This window comes from Chrysochloris asiatica, unplaced genomic scaffold, assembly GCF_000296735.1.
Source record: "Chrysochloris asiatica unplaced genomic scaffold, ChrAsi1.0 scaffold00011, whole genome shotgun sequence".
Lineage (NCBI taxonomy): Eukaryota > Metazoa > Chordata > Mammalia > Afrosoricida > Chrysochloridae > Chrysochloris > Chrysochloris asiatica.
In genome coordinates, this window is record NW_006408529.1 from 25,644,542 (window position 1) to 25,661,826 (window position 17,285).

The following is a 17,285-nucleotide window of genomic DNA, read 5'->3' on the forward strand; positions in this document are numbered from 1 at the left end:
GGTGCCCTCTCGTCCGGGGTAAGTAGGACAGCCTTTCCCCTCCCCCGTCGATCTGGTCTCCAGACACCGCTTACCCCGACACTCTGTGGTCTGGGTTTCATTTAACACCTCCACCAGGTCTGCGCAGTTCTCGCACATTGTTTAGCCGCCGCCCCCTCCATTAGCGCTACAGACTGAATAATTTGGCCTTACCCCAATTCTCCAGCCTCATCTCATACCATATTCCTCCTTGATCTTTACACTTAGCCGCACTTAGGTCTTTCTATCACTCCTCACATGTATCATAGGCCTTCTTGGCACGGGGTCTCAGCCCATGTTTTTCAGGTTGCTGAAATTCTCCATTTGCAACTTTCATATTTGAGACTTAGATTTCATGCAAACTCTTGTTTTTATTTTTTACAAGAAGATTCCCAGATCTCCCTGATTAGGTTACTTCCCCAAAATATACACTCTCATAGAATCAAATATTTTTCTTTCATGGTGCTTATCAGAGTTATAATTTATTGTTTATTTGTGTATATCATTGATCACAGTGTCAACTTCTTCCCCAGACTGTAAGCATCATGAAGGCAAAGAGTATTTCTTCTTTTTCTTTTCCGCTTACCCCTGTGTCTCCAGTGCCTACTTAGTGTGTTGATGTTGTTGTTCAGTGCTGTGGAGTCAGTTCCAACTAAAAGCGACCATGCATAGGGTTTCCAAGGAGCAGCTGATGGGGTTTGAACTGTTGACCTTGTGATTCGCAGTCCAGTGCTAATCCTACAGGGCCAGAGCAGAAATGTAGTGTCTGGCATTTGATAAGCATAGTTGAGTACATGAAACTTAATAGGTGTGAGATGATATGGGAACTGTGCATTAAGTGCTTCTGCTGCATACCTATATATGTGGTTGACTCAAGGAAAAGCACATTTTGATTACCTGAATTGTGAAGTGAACTGTTTTTCTCATAGGACAGAATTGTTACTTGCAAGGACAGCTGACAAATTGTGGTTTCTCCGACCCAGGCTTTTAGTAAACATTTTCTTAAAATTGAACAAAATGAACTTATTGCTTAAGGAAAACAACTGATTATACTTGCTGCCTATGATATAATTGACAGCTTTCATGTGAAAATGGCAACTTTGGAAAACTTGTAAATACCACTAACAATTATTTCAATAATTATAGCTTGTTCTGATGAGATTAGTATTAATGGTAATACATGTGACTTTAAAAATTATATAATGAAAGGCATTAATATTTGGAAGATCTGTATAACTTCCTAAAGCAATATTTTCGACTGATGCTACAAGGTTATATACAAGAGCAGAGATTTATTCAAAGTTTATGACAGACCAACAGACTGTCAAAAAGTTTGTTGATACAGTTTCATTTTCTACATTGCAACTAACCTTTAAGAAACTACCATTAACCAAATTTAGATACAGCTTCAAAGAATATGTACAATTATCTGAAAAAGGCTATTAAAAGTCTTCCCTTTTTCCTGTTACCTTTTACTGTGGCAGATTTTCTACATATATTTCATGCAAAACAAAATATTTCAATGGACTGAGTAAGAAAGTGGATATGAAAATCCAGCTATCTTTCATCACATTCAATTTTAGAGATTTGCAAAGAATGTACAGAGTGCCAGAAAATTTGAGAACTACTACTCCAACATATGGACAAAGTGTTGTCCATATGTTGGAGTAGTAGACAAAACAATTAGTCTGTGCTTACTGTGCAGGAGCTATGACAAATGCAAAGACATATAAGGCAGAGTTCTTGTCTGAGTCTAATGTCAAAGTTAATCCTCTGACTTACTCTCTTCCGGCTGGACATAAGAATGAAAAAGATTGCCAAAAGCAAGGCGATGTCTGAGTTTGATATAGTGAAAAGCAATGGAAAGTTTCCAAAAAGAGTTTATCTGAAATAGTAGTCTAAATCTATGGCCATACCACCCTAAATGTGCCTAATCTTATCTTTGACATACAATATTACTTGGTTGTTGTTGTTGTTAAGTGCTGTCAAGTCGATTCCAACCCATAGCGACCCTGTATAGGGTCTCCAAGGAGCAGATGGTGAGCTTGAACCACTGACTTTGCAGTTCAAATGGCTTTGCAGTCTGACGCATTAGCCCACAGTGACACACCAGGACTCCATATTACTTGGTTAGGTGTTCTGAAATTTATACAGCTTCACAATATTTTTTTTACAAACAGAAGATGAGATAAAAGATTATAAAATTATTATGATAACTAAAAAAATTAGACTTACATTTGGGTTCATCTGTTGTAACAGCCAAAATAAAATCATATGGAGTCATGAACAACTGCCCGTCACATTCTATAGAAGCAAATAAACGAAATCGCTTCTCCCGTGATGTTGCATAGAGGTCTAAGTCTTCCATGTCTGGTCTGCTCATAGCAACCTAAAGGGAGGAAAGCAAACATATTTGAACTATGTGAAATAATACTTTCTTTATGATTAATACTTTTAATTACATTGAGTCAATGAAAACTGAATGCTAAATAAGTGGAAAAAGTCTCTGTTGGAGAACCTTAATAATTTTATAGATTATCTATATGGCTAAAATAAAGCCATGCTAAATCCCCCAGAAAAGACCTTTTAAAGGTGTTAAAGTGCAGAGATAACACTTTGAGGACTAAGGTGCTCCTGCTGCAAGCCATGGTATTTTCAGTGGCCTCTTTTGTATGTGAAAGCTGGACAATGAATAAGGAACACTGAAAAAGAATTGATGTATTTGAATTATGGTGTTGATAAAGAATATTGAAAGTACCAAGACCATCAAAGGAGAAGAACACAAGTGGAATGTGAGACCTTATCCAGAGAAGCAGTGACACCAGAGATGGAGGCAAAGATAGGGGCATGGAGAGAGGGAGCAACTGAGGACTCCAGATTCATGGGAAGAGAGGGACTGAGAGCTCGCAAACAGGAAGCAGATTTGCAGAATGTGCCCTTTGGTGGTATAATTATTATATATGCCTGAGTATTTAAAAAAACTTTAAGAAATACTGTTAGCTGATGGTACATGGAGGGGATAATAATCATTGTAATGAAACAAGGTGTATGATTTGTTGAATGTAAAACTGATGATCTGCCCTGTAAACTTTCACTAAGTTCACAATAAAAACTTAAAATAAAAGGAATAAATAAGCTTGTCTTGGAAGAAGTACGGCCAGAATACTTCTTGAAAGCAAGGATGGCAAAATTTCATCTCACATACTTTGAACATGTTATCAGGAGGGAACCAGTCACTGGAAAAGAGCATCAGTGAAAAAGAGGAGGATCCCCAATGAGGTGGACTGAAATAATATTAGCAACAATGGGCTCAAGAATAACAATTGTGGTTTAGGCACAGAATTGGGCAGTATTTCATTCTGTCATGCATACATTGGGTCACTATGAGTCAGAAGACACTTGTTAGCACCTAACAACAACAGCTCAAAGAATAGCATTAAAGCCTTGAAGATTCTTTCAATTTTAAACTGGCACTTTGAAGGATTTGTGATTTTTTTCCTATTTTTTTAAAGCTTCAGTCTTGGATAACTTTAAATTTCTGAGTTAGTGGTACCTTTGAAAGAACTATCAACACTAGCTGAAAGCCTGGTATGCACTCTAAGCTTATTAATCAGTTCATGAATCTTTTCAAAGAAGACCGTTAAACTCTAATTGGCTGTTCATGGCTACCACTAACAAAGCCAATGGATAATAATGCTTACATTAGAAATAAAGCTGCTAACTTTAGATTGCTATAGCACAGTTACCATCAATGGTCAGTCAAAATTTTATCGACAGATAAATTTGCTAAATCAGAAGGGGTGAGTATAAAGGAGTGAAAAGAGACTTCTCCTTTGTTTTGCTTCAAGTTCTTTCTTTGTAGATCATTATTTTTCTATGATTATTTGTTTTCTAAGTAACTACAGAAAGTATATTTTTTAATAAAAGTTTTTCCTAATTAAAGGAATGCATAGTTATACACAATTTTGAAGATAAAAAGAATTAAGACATCTATTTTTTAATGTATTGTTGGCAATAATAATAATGATGATGAGCTTACACTATGCATAAGGAGCTCTGGTAGTGCAGTGGTTACAAGTCAGGCTGCTAACTTCAAGGTCAGCAGTTCAAAACTACCATCTGTTCTGAGAGAAAAAGATGAGGCTCCCATAAAGACTTCCAGCCTCAGAAACCCTACACAGGGTTGCTATGAGTCTGAACTGACTCCATGGCACACCACCACTATGCATACTGTCCAGTAGCCTAATCTTTTATAACTTAGTAATAAATCGGGCATATTTTCCCATGTCACTAAATATTCCAGTAGATGATCATTTGAAACAGCTATTAGACAATATTTCACAGGAAACTTTTGTAGTATCACATATTTAATCAATCCCTTGTGGCTGGACATCCAGGTGATGAATTCCTAGGAACTGATTGATCCTCTTGGTCTACATTAACAAACTGACCTCTAGGAGCTTATACCAATTTACCTGATTATCAACAATATATAAATTCTGTTTCACATAGTTCATATAAAATAATTGTTTATTAGCAAAAAAAAAAAATTCTATTTAGGGTGGCAGGCATATTATTTATCTTTATTATCTTTACTTTTCCTCATCTATTAAAACATAGTAGAAATTAGTATAAGTGCAAAAATTATTTAAGTATCTATTATTTTGAGAAGTCATATTAAAACAATCCATAAGAACTTTTAACAAGGTCACAATATTTTGTATTTCTAAATTATCCTTTATTAAATGACAAATCAAACAAAAAAATTAATCTTTTTGAGTATTCTAAAGACTAAGAACTACATAAAACACCACACAACTCTTTAACAAAACTAAAAGAACTCTCTAATGGCATGTATAAGAGGTGAAACAGATGGTCTCGAGTAGACAATGTATCCAAACCATATATGTTGTTGATTTCAACTCAGAACAACCTTATAGGACAAAGCAGATCTGCCCCATAGGGTTTCCCAAGGTGTTCATATTTATGGAAGCTGACTGACACATCTTTCTACCACAGAGTTGCTGATGAGTTTGCACTGACATTTTGGTTAGCAGTTGAAGGCTTTCTCAATCACTGTGCCACCAGGGCTCCTCAGTCTACACTGTTGTTGTTAGGTGTCATAAGACTGGTTCTGACTCATAGTGACTCTTTGAACAACAGAATGAAATGCTGCCCAGTCGTGGGCTAGCCTTACAACATTGTTATGCTTGAGTTCACTATTGCTGACACTGTGTCAATTCACGTCCTTAGAGTGTCGTCTTCTTTTTTGCTGACCCTTCACATTTTCTTTTCTTTTTTAACATTCATCCTATCGTATGTCATTTCATTGCAATGATTACAATCCCCTTCATGTAACATCAAACAACCAAAGGGTACAGCCCCGCTCCCTCCCTGAGTCCAGAGTCCCCAGCCGCTCCATCTCTCCACGTCATCACTTTTGTCTTCATCACTGGCACCACTGACCCTTCACTTTTCCAAGCATGATAGCCTTCTCCAGGGACTGGTCCCTCCTGACAATATGTCTAAAGTACATGAGACAAAGTCTCACCATCCTCGCTTCTAAGGAGCATTCTAGATATACTTCTTCCAAGGCAGTGTAAGTGTAGTTTTTTCTTCTGGCAGTTGAGTGGTACTTCGAATATTCAACACCATAACTCAAATGCATCAATTCTTCTACAATCTTCCTTATTGACTGTCTAACTTTTATAATCATATATGGTGACTCAAAATACCATAACTTGGGTCAGGCGTACTTTAGGCCTCAAACTGTCATCTTTGCTCTTAAACACTTTTGCAGCATATTTGCCTAATGCAATAAATACATCAGTTGATTTCTTGACCGCTACTTTCATGAACACTGATTATGGGTCTAAGTAAATTTAAGTCTCTGACAATCTCAATTTTTTCTCCGTTTATCATGATGTTATTTATTGGACTTCATTCTTCTTGGATCAATATCAAACAACATATTGCATTAGGCAAATCTGCTGCATAAGACCTTTTTAAAGTGTTGAAGAGCAAAGATGTCAGCTTGAGGACTAAGGTGTGCCTGACCCAAGACATGGTATTTTCAATAGCCTCATATGCATGTGAAAGCTGGACAGTGAATAAGGAAGACAGTAGAAGAACTGATGCTTTTGAGTTATGGTGTTGGAGGAGAACATGGGCTGTCAAAAGAACCAACAGATCTGTGTTGGAAGAAGTGCAGCCAGAGTGCTCCTTGAAGGCTTTGTCTCTTTTATCGCAGACATATTGTCAGGAGGGACCAGTCACTGGAGAAGGGTATCATGTTTGTTAAGGTGGAGGTTCAGAGAAAAAGAGGAAGACCCCCAGTGAGATGGACTGGCAAAGTGACAACATCAGTGGGCTCAAGCGTGGCAACAATTATGAGGTTGGCTCAGGACCGGGTAGTGTTTTGTTCTGTTGTGCATAGGGTCACTATGAGTTAGTACCGACTCGATGGCACCTAACAACAACTAATAATCAATTAATAAAACCTTTTGTTCTTTAATTTCTCATCTATTTACTGCTACTACCTATTTTCAAGCTTTCATTACTACTTCCCTAAAATTTTACAGTATGTGCTTATGATTTTTGCCTTTAATCAATCTTGTACCAAAGTGAGAGAAAACAAACAGAACTATAGAACAGTCTGTATGCTTTGAGCCACTGAAGAGTCAAAAGAAACTGGACCAAGTAGAGTTAAAGATTTCTACTAAAACTCTACTATAGAAATGCTACCATTTGTTGCCCTTGCAATACAACCCACCCCTTTTTTAAAGAATAATTTTTATTGTGAGTTGTGCGAAGAGTTATAGAGCATATCATCAGTTTTACATTAAATATATCATACACTTTGTTTCATCTCAGTGATTGCAATCCCCTCCATGCAACAACAGTCACCACACTTCTTCCCTATGGTTCCAATTTCCATTCTACCCACCTTACCATACCTTCTGAACTTGTCCTTAGATCATGTTGACCTTTTGATCCACAATACTTGCTCATTTCATGGTAATTATACCTTAATAGTGTCTTGTTTCATTCCCACCCCCCACCACCATATACCTATCTACTGCTTAGCTGAAAGTTGGGCCAACTGAGCCACAAGAGTGAGTTTCCTTCTAGACCTGAAAGGTGACAGAGGGCCATAGTCTTTGGTTCCTCCAGTCTTTTTCTGATCAATAAACCTGTGGGTTTTTAAAATTTAATTAATTTTTTAAATTTTGTTTTGTTCATATTTTTTCCCACTCTATCCAGGACCTTCTAATGTGATTTCTTTCAGAGCAGCAGTTCTTCAGGTCTCAGAGTCTTGGAGACTGACGTTCACATATTCCATGAGTCTACTGGACTAACTGATTCAAACCACCTTAAATTTCATCACTCTTCTTTCTTTTGCACATGGAGAGAAGAGGAGTTGCACCTTAGATGGCCGCCCAGGAACTTTTAAGATCCTAATTGCTATTCACTAAAGTAGGCTGTAGAGCATTATCTTTGTGGACTATGTTATGACAATTGACCATTACTACACCCATCATTTTTGGTAATACATTAGAAAGATAGCACAAGCATGCCCTTGAAAGAAGGTCTGTGTAGGAGTTTGGTAATGGTTTGTGCTAAAGGCAAAAATTATGTCTCAAAAGGGGAAAAAAGATTTATGTAAAAAAGAAATAATCCAAGCCCAAGGCTTATAAACACCACTTGTCTGTCAGGCTCTAGGAATTGTCAGAATAAAACCTGAAATCTTTCAACACACTGATGTAGCACTGGATGCACTCACTCATCTATGCCAAGAAATTTGGAAGACCAACTGAAATGTGATCCAATGAAATGCAGAAATCATCAAATAATATCATTAATATCACATGCAAGTGAAATTTTGCTGATGATAATTAAAAAATAGTTGTAACAGTACATTGACAGGGAACTGCCAGAATTTTAAGCTGAATTCAGAAGAGGGCATGGAATGAGGGATATCATTGCTGATGTTCAAATGGATCTTGGTTGAGCAGAGAATACCAGAAGTTGCTTACTTATGTTTTACTGATTATGCAAAGGCTTTCCACTGTGTGTATCATAACAAACTTGTAGTAATAACATTGCAAAGAATGGGTATTCCAGAACACTTAATTGTGCTCATGATGAACCTGTACATAGACTAAGAGATAGTTGTTTGAACACAACAAAGGGGCAGTGAATATTTTAAAATCGGGAAAGGTGTGTGCCAGGGTTTATTCTTTCACTATATTTATTCAATCTTTATTCTGAGCAAATAGTCTTTAGTAGCTGGATTAAATGAAGAGGAATGTGGCATTAAGATTGAAGGGAGACTCACTGACAACCTACAATATGCAATCTTGCTTGCTGGAAGTGAAGAGGACTTAAAACACTTACTAATGAGGATCAAAGACTATATCCTCAGTATGGGCTGCATCTCAATGTTAAAATAAGATAACAAAAATCTTCACATCTGGACAATAGATAACATCACGATAAATGGACAAAAGACTGGCGTTATCTAAGACTTCATTTTGCTTGGATCCACACTCAACACACATGGAAAGCGTACTCAAGAAGCCATGGCATTTCTACTTGGTATAGCTTTACAAAAATATGAACCAGGACACGAGTAGATATATGCATACTGATGTTTACTACAGCACTAGTCACACTAGCAAAAAGATGGAGACAGCCTAAGTTTCCAACAATGGAAGATAGGATTAACAAACCTTGGTACATAAACAAATGAAATGCTATGCAATGCTGAAGAATAATGACAAAGCTGTAAAACACTTCATAACTTGGATGAGCCTGGAGGACATTATGCTGAGTGAAATTAGTCCATCACAAAAGGACAAATATTGTATGAGACAAATTATTTTACAGTTTAAGAAAAGGTTTCCATACTAAAAGAAACATCCTTTTATGGTTACCAGGGGTGGAAGGGAGGGGAGAGTAATTCACTTGCTAGAGGGTAGATACGTGTTAGTTCAGATGATGAGTAGGGCAATACACGAGAGGAGGGAGAGTGGCAGAAGAATGATGAGGACAGGTGAAGACACAGGGAGGTAAGCATGGGCTAAAGGGGATAGATGTAAATAATGACATATACAGGACAGTATTTTGCCTTTACTGCAAAGAAAACTATAAATGTGGTAGTGCATATAGTGTGCAAAATGACGAACGCTTTCTAGATATTATCTAACATTCTAAGACAATGACTTTATGGGTCTGGGAGCTCAGGACCATAGTCTCAGGGGACACCGTGGTCAATTGGCATAACATAGTCCACAAATACAATGTTGTACATCCTGCTTGGGTTACTAGTATCTTAGTCCATGAGTTTTTTAAGGTGTATCTATTGGTCTCTCCGTGTGTAGAAAAAAGAAAAGTCATGAATTGAAGAGGCTTGGAATCAAATAGACTAATGGAACATGTGAACACCAGTATTCATGACCAGAAGAACTAGATAATGTCTGGCTATCACTACCAACTGCCCTGGTAGGGATCACATACACTAGAGGGTCCCATATAGAGTGGGAGAAAATATGGAACATAACTCAAAATTATTTAATGAAAAACCCAGGGTTTACTGGTCAGAAAGAGACTGGAAGAGCCCTTGATCATCCTTCAGGTCTGGAATGGAAGTCATCCTTGTGGCCCAACTTGCATTCAAGCAGTGGATAGGTTTATAGAAGGGGACAACAGCACTGGTGAGCAATGGTCAGCCATTCAAAATTAAAAGGGCAATATTTTCCTAGGGACAGAGTTGAGAAGGGTTAGGAAGGTGGGTGAAATGCAAATGGGAACCAGAGAGATGAAGCAGAATAAACTGTTGTTGCATGGAGGGTAATGTAATAATTGAGATGCAACAAATAAGTGATTTGTTATATGTAAAGCTGATGATCTTGTCTATAAACCTTCACTCAATTCACAATAAAAAGTTAAAGACGTCATGGTATTTTCAATTGCCTCATCTGCATGTAAAAGTTGAACAATGAATAAGGAAGAATATTGTTGGGGAAAAAATTAAAAGTACCATGGACTACTAGAAGAGCAAACTAATCTATGTTGAAAGAAGTATAGCCAAAATGCTCCTTAGAAGCCAGGATGGTGAGATGGTCTCGCAGTTTGTACATGCTATCAGGACTGATCAGTCCCTGGAGAAGGACATCGTGCTTGGCAAAGTGGATGGTCAACAAAAAAGAGGAAGACCCCCAATGAGGTTGACTGACACAGTGGAAGCAGCAATGGGCTCAAACATGGCAGTAATTGTTAGGATGGCAGAGGATCAGGCATTATGTTGTTCTGTTATGCACAGGGTCACTGAGTAAGAATCGACTTAATGACACCTAATAACAACAACAATGCTGATAAGGGTTTCCTGATACTGTTGACTTATTTGTTTCCTTCATTGCTTCTACTCATTTCAGTATAGTAAATCACAAGTTGTTGCTGTGGTGGGCTGTCAAGTCAGTTCCAACTCATAGCAACTGTGTATAGGATTTCCAAAAGTGGCTGGTGGATTTGAACTTCCACCCTTGTGGTTAGCAGTCCATTTCTTATCCTACAGCCTTATACCAGGGCTCATAAATCATGTAGTGTAATAAGATACATTGGTATTGCTCAAATAAAACATTGACTGGTTAAAAAAATTAATGTGAAATCCAATTTTCCCATAATAGCTCAGTAAACGGGACTAATATCAGTGTAGTTATTATCATCAGTTAGGAGGATTGCATCTACCCAATAGGGAACTAGAATAGGATTGAGAATAAAACAGGAAATCAATACTTGGTACAGCATTTAAATTCTTTATACTCTTCTACTGGTTTATTAGTCTCTTCCTATTTCCTAGATACAAGTGAAAAATGAGGTTTTCTGCTTCTGCAAAGATTTACAGCCTCAGAAACTCTATCTAGGGTCACTGTGAGTCGGAAACAACCCAACGGCACTTAATAACAACAACCTTGCTGTGATTGAATGGTGTGCTTCAAAAAAGATATGTTGAAGACCCAAGTCCTGGTACCTATGAACATGACCTTATTTAAATGTTTTAAGATGGAATAGGGTGATGGTATTGTAGGATAAGCACTGCACCACTGGCCAGAAGGTCATCAGAAGTTCAAACACACCCACCACTCCTCAGAAACCCTATACAGGATTGCTGTGAGTCAGAACTGACTCAGTGGCACTTAACAGTAACAATAAGGCTGGGTACTAATGGTATCCAAGTAGTATCTGGAAAAAGTGAAGACATTCAGTGAGAAGGAGGAAAACAGTCATGTGATGATGGACTATGGACTGCCAGGAATCACCAGAGGCTGGAAAACAGGCAATGGGACAGTTTCTCTCTAGAAGTCCTTAGAAGGAAGTAACAAAGCCAGTACTTTGATTTGGAAATCCAGCCTGCAGAACTGTGAGATAATAAATTTCAGTTGTTTAATGCCACACACTTTATGATAAACCTACTCCTAACTTACTATCTCATCATCTGATATTTCACATTATAACAATAGTAAAACATCTACTGACTGGTTATTTTTAAATTAACAATGAGCCTGGCAAGGTGAGAGCAATGTTAGCTATGATGGCTAAGGTTACATGTGAATTTGGCTGGGCCACAATTTTCAGTGAAGCAATTTGGCAATTATGTAAATGAAGTCATCCTCCATTTTGTGATGTGATGTGGTTATTTTCCATTTTTGCAAAAGGTCGATTTTTGCATTTAACAACCTAGTCTTTGGAACCTTACCATGTTGACAAGTGAGAATTGAGTGTATTTTATTATGGGAGCCCTAAGAAACTGATGTGGTGCTGTAGGATAAGCACTCAACCACAAGGTTGATTTGAATATCAAGGCTGGTGGTTCAAATTCACCAGCCGCTCATTGGAAACCCTATAGAGGGTTGCAATGAGTTGGACCTGACTAGATGGCACTTAACAACAACAAGAAACTACTGCACTATTCAAATGCCAAACTTCTAATTACATAGTTTTAAGTACGTTTGACATTAGGTGAAACAAAACTCCATTTTATTATCAAATTTGTAAAAGATATTCATTGTGATTGAATGTAATTTCTCTTTGAGGTGAACCTTGAAAACAATGCGCCAAATTTTATTTTTAAAATCCTTTTGGTTAGAAAGCACAGTTACAGATACTTCTTAGATAAAACCAAACATCTCCTGGGATTGATTGGTTTTGTGGGTTTGAAGGGTTTGAACAGTCTTGTGGGAACACTAAGTTAACTGGCATGATATAATTCATAAAATTTATGTTCTATATTCCAGGTTGATGAGTTGTGTGTGTGGGTCTTATAAACTTGTGAGTGACAAGATTTATAAGTAGTGATCTCTACTTGTTTGGAACAAAAGAGAACGAAGGAAACCAAAGACTCAAAGAAAAACTAGTCTGCAGGTTTAACAGTCTACATGAATCACAACCTCATCTACTTTGACACCAGAATCACTAAATGATATCCAACTAAAAACTGACCTTTCTTATTAGGGTCACAATAGATGAATCCTGATAGAATGGGAGGAAAATGCAGCACAAAACTTCAAATTCTTAGTAGATCGGTGTGACTGGAGGATTCCCTGAGACTGTTTCTCTGAGACACTCTTGAACTGAAACAAATCTGAGGTCAATTTTCAGCTAAGTAAAAACCATCTATATGAAACCAAACAGTCAACAATTACTTTAGAACAAAGATGAGAAGGTTTAAGGAAACAAGGAAACTAGATTAATGGATTAACGGGTTACAGCTTTACAATATCAAATTTTCCCATTTGGGAGCACAGATGTCAATTTATTCAGGTTTCTATGTGTTTCAGTAAAGTCTGTAGTTTTCTTTATAAAAGTTTTAAGGTTTTTGGTATATTTACTACTTTCCCTTTTTTTAGTGTCTGTAATTGGGAATTGGGAATGAAATCTTTGATTCTTAGCACATTTTAAATTGATTATTGCTGATTCATGGAAGAACTACTGATTTTAGTGTGGTGGTGGTGGTTATGTGTCATGGAGTTGGTTCTAACTCATAATAACCCTGCACAGGGTTTCCGAGGCTGTAAATCTTTACGGAAGCAAAAAGCCTCATCTTTCTCCTGCGGAACAGCTGGCAGTTTCGAACTGCTGAGGTTAGCAACCCGATTCCCATATTTATACTGTATCCAACTACTGGCAGCCCTGTTGGTACAGTGGTAAAGAACTTAGCTTCTAACCAAAAGATCAGTGGTTACTGCCTGCTCCACAGGAAAGAGGTGCAGCAGTCTGCTTCTGAAAGATTACTCAATCCATAAGGCAGCTATGAGTTGTAATCTTTATGGCAATAGGCTTATTTGTTTTTTTCTTTAATTCAGGCACCTTGTTAAATTCTTTCATCAGTTTAATTTTTTTTAAATTGCAGTTCATTATCTAAATAGACAATCACACAGTCTCAAAATATTCACAGTTGTATTTCTTCCTTGCCAGTATTTTGCCTCATTGTCAGTACATTAATTGCTAGAGGTCTTGTTAGCTGCCATCGAGTTGGGTCCAGTTCACAGCAACTTTATGAATGTTGTTAAGTGCCACTGAGTGGGTTCCAACTCACAGCAATACTGTATTGGGTACTGAGGAGCAGCTGGTGGGTTTGAACCACCAACATTAAAGTTAGTAGTCTAGTGCTTATTCTACAGTGATACGCCAGTACCTCAATGTAACAGATTGAAATGCTACCTGGTCTGTGGCATCTGTGTCATAGTACTAGTAACACTAATCTCTAAAAACAATGTTGTATTGTACATACTAGAGGGCTGGTCTCTACAAATGATGTTAAATAGACTACATCAAGTATTCTTGTGTTGCTCCATCTTGAACCTTGCTTTGAAGAGAATACTTCTAATGAATTGACATTAAATGCAATGTTTGTTGTTGGTTTTAACAATTATTTTCTACCTTATATAAGGAATAAGTATTTACCTGGTTCATTATGTTTACTGAAAATAAATGAATTTCGAATTAGAATAGCCGTTAGTCATTTCGTTAACTCTTAAATACAAGTTTCCAAACAAATTTTAAATGTGTTGGACAAAAAAAAGTATTAACAGAAATTCCTGATAACCTGACTAAACTAGGTCCAACCTGGAGTTACTTGTGCTGAGCTTCACATCAGTAAACAGAAACCTGTTTCTAGTTCATGTAAATGCCTAACTTTCTCAGGATTTGAAATACAAGTCAAGCGATTGACTTCCAAAATGGAGACCTAATATAGCCAATCAGAACTAGTTTGATTAATCTGTTTAACCTGGTTCAAAATTTCTCCTTAATTCCCAGATAAGGATAGAAAATGCCCACCAGCCAATCCAAACAGTACCCAGTATTTCTTCCTCTGTTTCCTGTTTGTCTGCCAGTGTCAGATTGCCCAATAAGCAGGAGTGATATAGTAAAACTCATGTCAAATTGTTCACTACAGATTACTAAACAAGCACAATTAAGCTCATGCTTATATTGTTCATTGAGTAATTGGCCCTGGTCAGCCATTATAAAAGCTTTTCATGGTGTTCTACCCTATAGAACTCATGTCTGATTTTCAGACCAAATGTTCCCCAGTTCATGAACTGAAATATAAAGCAACTATATAAATTTAGTATCATGAGAATTTTATTTTTAACATTCCCTAACAAAAATTCAAAAGGTAGTAGGGAAAACCCTATTATTAACATTATCTTCTAACCAAGTGTAGTTTCCAAAATTGAATATTTAAACAGCAGCTATGTTATTCATTTAAGGAGCTCTGGTAGCATAGGGGTTATGAATCAGCCTGCTAATCTCACGGTCAGCAGTTCGAAACTACCAGCTGTTCTGTGGGAGAAAGATAAGGCTTTCTGCTCCCATAAAGATTTACAGCCTTAGAAACCTATGAGTCGGAACTGACTCCACAGCACATAACAACAACAACAACAAGAATATGTTATTTATTTAATAGAGACTTACTCAAAACCCACTGTCAGCAAGTCCACTCCAACTCATACTGACCCTATAGGGCAGAAAAGAACTACTATTTATGATTCTGGGGGAGTATAAATCTTTAAGGGATCACACAGCTTCATCTTTCTCTAAGCAGTTGGTGTATTTGAACCACCCACCTTGCAGTTAGTAATCTAACATTTAATTCAATGAGCCACCAGGGCTCCTTAACTTTGTATTTGTCTATTACATACAAATAAGTGAAATATAAAAGAACTCAATTGGAAGATCACTTTAACTTAAAATTACTTTAGGGACAAATATGAATGAACAAGCTTGGTTCATTCATGTTCTGCCTAAATATACCTAAGTAATAAATTATTCAAATACTTAGAATAATCCACATGACTCTTCTTCCATAATTTGTCAACAGGCTATTTTCTTAATGAAAGAGCTAAAGAACCAGAAGCAGAATTTAGTTAATTTTTTTCTTGTGGTGTAGTTCTGATCAAGTTAAATCTCAGAATGTATGAGACTGACATGAAGTTTACCTGACAGTGTTGGGATAGCACACTATCAAGGTTTCAGAAGGAACTCAGACCTTTAAAAGATTCAGCTTTGCTTTTGAACTTCACGAAGTTTAAAAAAAATCTAAACCTTTACCAGGTTTAACATTACTATTATGAATGTTCAGAAACCAGCACCCAAAAAAAAAAAGGTGGAAAATGATATTTAAACCAGTTTTCTAATCCTCTTGGCAGTCTTGCTTGCCTACAAATGACAATGATCTTGTATCATGTTAATGTTCTGGACCTTTTTAAAAAACAAATCCAGCCATTTCCCTCGAGCACACTAGCACGGATCTCTGATTAGTGGTATAATCCTTTTATTACAAGGAACAGGTTAATGTAAGTACACTTGTATTCACTGGCTGATCTATTTTATTTAACACCTTTTTTGCTTACTTAACCAACATATTTTTAAAAGCTAATTTCTAAAGCCTAAAATTAGCCTAAGTGTCTTTCATTAAAACGTACTGTTTGTATAAATGTGGTAATTGTCAACCTAGTAAAAATCATAAATAGGTATAATGTACTTGAGGGCCTATGAGAAAAGCTGACCTGAAGGCCAAAACACTGGAGTTATATTCATTTAGCTATTAAAACACTAGTTGCTAAAATGAACATTTATATGATCAATTCAATGTTGTTGTGAAGTGCCATCAAGTCTGCTCCAACTCCAACCCTGTAATGAGGTTTCCAAGGAGTGGTTGATGGTTTGCAGACCTGTGCTTATCCTACAGCAGCACCACACTGTTGTTGTTGTGAAGTGTCATCGAGTCGGTTCCACCCCATAGCGACCCTATAGGGTTTCCAAGGAGCAGCTGGTGAGCTTGAACCACAGACCTTGTAGTTCAAACGGCTTTGCAGTCTGGCGCATTAACCCACAGCGCCACACCAGGACTCTATTAATTCAATATTATGCATTTAAGACTAGAAAATATAGCTTTTGAAGTGGTAAGTTGTGACAATGTGACCATTTGTGAACTGCAGGGAATCATCAGGAATTACAGAGGACTTATAGAAATCACAGCCATTTTAAAAAATCACTTATTTCTATGTGCTGGTAGAGTTCTGGTGTGGTGCTTTGTATACACACTGGACTGCTAACTGCAAGGTCAGTGGTTCAAACCCATCAGCTACTCCTCAGAAACCTTTTAGAGGGTCACTATGAGTCAGAATGAATTCGACAGCACTTAAAAATAGCAACATACCTTGACAGTCAAACAAAGACACACATATTTGGGAAGTTGAGCAAATGACAGAAGACTGGAAAAGAATTAATGCCTCTGAATTATGGTGTTGGCAAAGACTACTGAATATACATACACTGCCAAAAGAATGAACAAATCTGTCTTAGAAAAAGTAAAGCCAGAATGCTCCTTGGAAAGTAGGATGGTGAGACTTTTTATCATGTACTTTGGACATGTAATCAGCAGGAACCACTCCCTGAAGAAGGATATCATGCTTGGTAAAGTAGTGTAATAAAAAAGAGGAGGACCATATTCTAGGGGAAAAAAAGACCCCAAATTCAGATGTATTTTCTGTTGCTGTTAGTGACCCTATGCCCAACAGACCCAAACACGGCTAGCTCCTGAGCCATTCTCACAATTGTTGTTAAGTTTGAGTGCGTAGCTGTTGTCACTTTGTCAATCCATCTCATTGTGGGTCTTCCCCTTTTTGTTGACCCTCCACTTTATCAAGCTTATATCCTTCTTCAGGGACTGGTCCCTCTTGATAATATGTCTGTAGTAT

The 17,285-nt window shown here is 37.2% G+C and overlaps 1 protein-coding gene across 1 annotated transcript in view; it reads right to left on the reverse strand.

The window, feature by feature from the left end:
- MICU3 (mitochondrial calcium uptake family, member 3) overlaps positions 1–17,285 on the reverse strand; it is a 162,101-nt gene that overhangs the window by 89,828 nt on the left and 54,988 nt on the right. The window contains exon 2 of the mRNA XM_006834471.1: positions 2,250–2,407. Coding sequence (XP_006834534.1) covers positions 2,250–2,407 — 158 coding nt within the window. The remainder of the gene's footprint in view (positions 1–2,249; positions 2,408–17,285) is intronic.